Source organism: Haliaeetus leucocephalus, unplaced genomic scaffold (genome assembly GCF_000737465.1).
Source record: "Haliaeetus leucocephalus isolate CR32 unplaced genomic scaffold, Haliaeetus_leucocephalus-4.0 Scaffold186, whole genome shotgun sequence".
NCBI lineage: Eukaryota > Metazoa > Chordata > Aves > Accipitriformes > Accipitridae > Haliaeetus > Haliaeetus leucocephalus.
In genome coordinates this window covers 24944-27186 of record NW_010972622.1, presented here as the reverse complement: position 1 = coordinate 27186, position 2243 = coordinate 24944, and the positions used below count along the sequence as shown (strand labels likewise).

The window sequence follows — 2243 nt, the reverse complement described above, 5'->3', positions numbered from 1 at the left end:
ACCCCCCCCCCCCCCAGGGCATGTCACCCCAAGGACGAGGCGGAGGCCACGGCCCCGCAGGACACAGTGTTTATTGCCGGCAGGGGAAACTGAGGCACAGGGACAGGTGACAGACCACCCTGGGGACCCCTTCGCGCCCCGTGTCCCCACCCCTTGTCACCCCAGCCTGGGGGATGCACCCAGGTCTCAGTTTTCCCTGCCAAGAGTGAGCAGGGCCACTGACCCCTTGGGTTAAACAGCTTAAAAAAACCCCCAAAACCCCAAAAAGGGAAATTTTAGGGGAAATAAAAGGGTGAAGAGCCCCACAGCTTGGTGGGGATCAAGCCCGGGGCTCCCAGGTGCCTCACAGGGGAAACTGAGGCATGGGGCAGGGTCACAGCCAGCAACCCCATGGGATGCGGCACCTCACCTTTCCTGAGAGCCCATTTAGTGTTAAACTGGGGAGACTGGAGGCTGCTGGCAGCAGAATTAGCCCTTGGGGTGGGGTCTGCCCCACGGCAAGGGGAAACTGAGGCATGAGGCAGGGCGGGGGATGGATCTCTCCCCCATCCCTGTGCGATGGGACCCCGCTTTGCTCTCAGTGGGGAAACTGAGGTGCAGACCCATCCTCTTCCTCAAAATGAGACCCCGAGCTTGGTCCTGTGGGGGGAAAACTGAGGCAGGGATCCATCCTCCACCTCCTGAAGGTCCCCCAAACGAGCTTCCAACTGGGGAAACTGAGGCACAGACCCATTACCCACTCCCCCCCAAACCCCAGCCTTGCCCTCCACAGGAGAAACTGAGGCACAGATCCACCTCCCCCCCCCGAAACCCTCCGCCTCACCTCCCCGCCGCCGTGCCCCCCTTCTCCTCCAACAACTCCAGCACTCCCAGTTCTCCCAGTCGCGCCTTGGCCAGCTCCTCCCACCCCCGGTTGGCACGGGGATTTCGGGGCGAGGGATGGGGTAACCCCTCAACGCGAACGGTCAGGCCGGCAGCTGCCAAAGCGCGCCGTGCCCGCCGCTCGGCGTAACGCCCCACGCCCACCACCAGCCCCACGCCCAGCAGCCCCACGGTTCGCGTCAGCGCCCGGTCGCAAAGCCCCATCAACAGGTCACGTTGGGCGGGGGGCAGCTCGGTGGGGGGCAAGTTCCGACCGCTGGAGGCGAGGAAGAGGAGGGGACAGTGGTTGTGGACGAAGCAGTGACGGAAGAAGAGGTGGGGGTCAGGGCAGAGGGTCCGTACCAGCCCCCAAAAGCGGGCACCGCTCACCTCTGCCCGTCGGCAGGTCAGGCCCAGCACCGGGCGCTTGGGGTGCTCCGAGGGCGGCTTCTTCACCCCCCCGACAACCCGCAGCCACTCCCGTACGTGCCAGACTTCTCCGAAGGGAACCTGTGAGATGGGGAGGGCAGTCAGGGGGAAGCTTGTGATCACCCCCCCTTCCCGGGTGCGGTTACCCCTCCCCAGGAGTTGGAAGGGGGAGCTTGGGGGGTGCCCTGGGGAATGGCCACACTGAAACAGCCCTGGAGTTGAGCCAGCTGCCTCTGTGCCTCAGTTTCCCTCACGTGGGGCTGTGCAGGTATGGATGGGGACAGTGCTTGGCATCCCCCGGGCACCCCACAAGCACCCCCGTGCCTCAGCTTCCCCCCCTTTTTGGCTCTGCGGGGACATACGGGGTGCACACACACACCCTGTCCCCTGGGCACAGCCACCCTATAAAAACCCCTGGCCCAGTCCCAGCCTTGCCCGTGCCTCAGTCTCCCTCCCCACCGGGGTCCCCCCGGGTGCCGCACCCCAGTCTGGGCCATGCCGAAGGGGCCGGGGTTCATGCCGAGGAAGAGGACGCGTTTGGGGGTGCGGCAGTAGCGGCGCACGAAGTCGCAGTGGGGCTCCCAGGCATAGTCAAGGGGGTGGTAGACGTGGCTGACGGGCTCCCCAAAGGGCGGCAGCGCCTGCAGCAGTGCGCTCTGCTCCCGCTCCAGCTGCAGGAACCGCCCTGCCAGGTCGTCGTTGTCATCCTCCTCCTCCTCCTCTTCTGCCACCGGCACCGTCCCTGTCACCGGCTCTGTTGCCGTCCCCACAGTCTCGGCCGCGCTCTCCTCCATGCTGCCATCGCCTGGTGCCTGCGGAGGGGAGATGGGTGACGGGACAGCCCCGGGGGGTGACAGGGCAGCCCTTCGAGGGGGCACCATGCCCGGGGTGGAGGTGAGGGGGCGGCCTGTGCCCCCTCCAGCTCTGAAACGGGGAAGAGCCCCAGCGCCCCC

The 2243-nt window shown here is 66.3% G+C and overlaps 1 protein-coding gene across 2 annotated transcripts in view; it reads right to left on the bottom strand.

The window, feature by feature from the left end:
• The window catches only part of SMUG1 (single-strand-selective monofunctional uracil-DNA glycosylase 1), a 3533-nt gene extending 1432 nt beyond the window's left edge, over positions 1 to 2101 (bottom strand). The window contains exons 1-2 of one of the 2 annotated variants that reach the window (XM_010565063.1): positions 1773 to 2101; positions 1252 to 1371 (exon numbers count right to left, since the gene is read on the bottom strand). In XM_010565063.1, the coding sequence (XP_010563365.1) occupies positions 1252 to 1371; positions 1773 to 2084 (432 nt within the window). In that variant the 5' untranslated portion in view covers positions 2085 to 2101. Of the gene's footprint in view, positions 1 to 174; positions 1372 to 1772 lie in introns of those variants that run through there. The other variant, XM_010565062.1, reaches the window with a different exon arrangement.
• Positions 2102 to 2243: the final 142 nt, after the last annotated feature.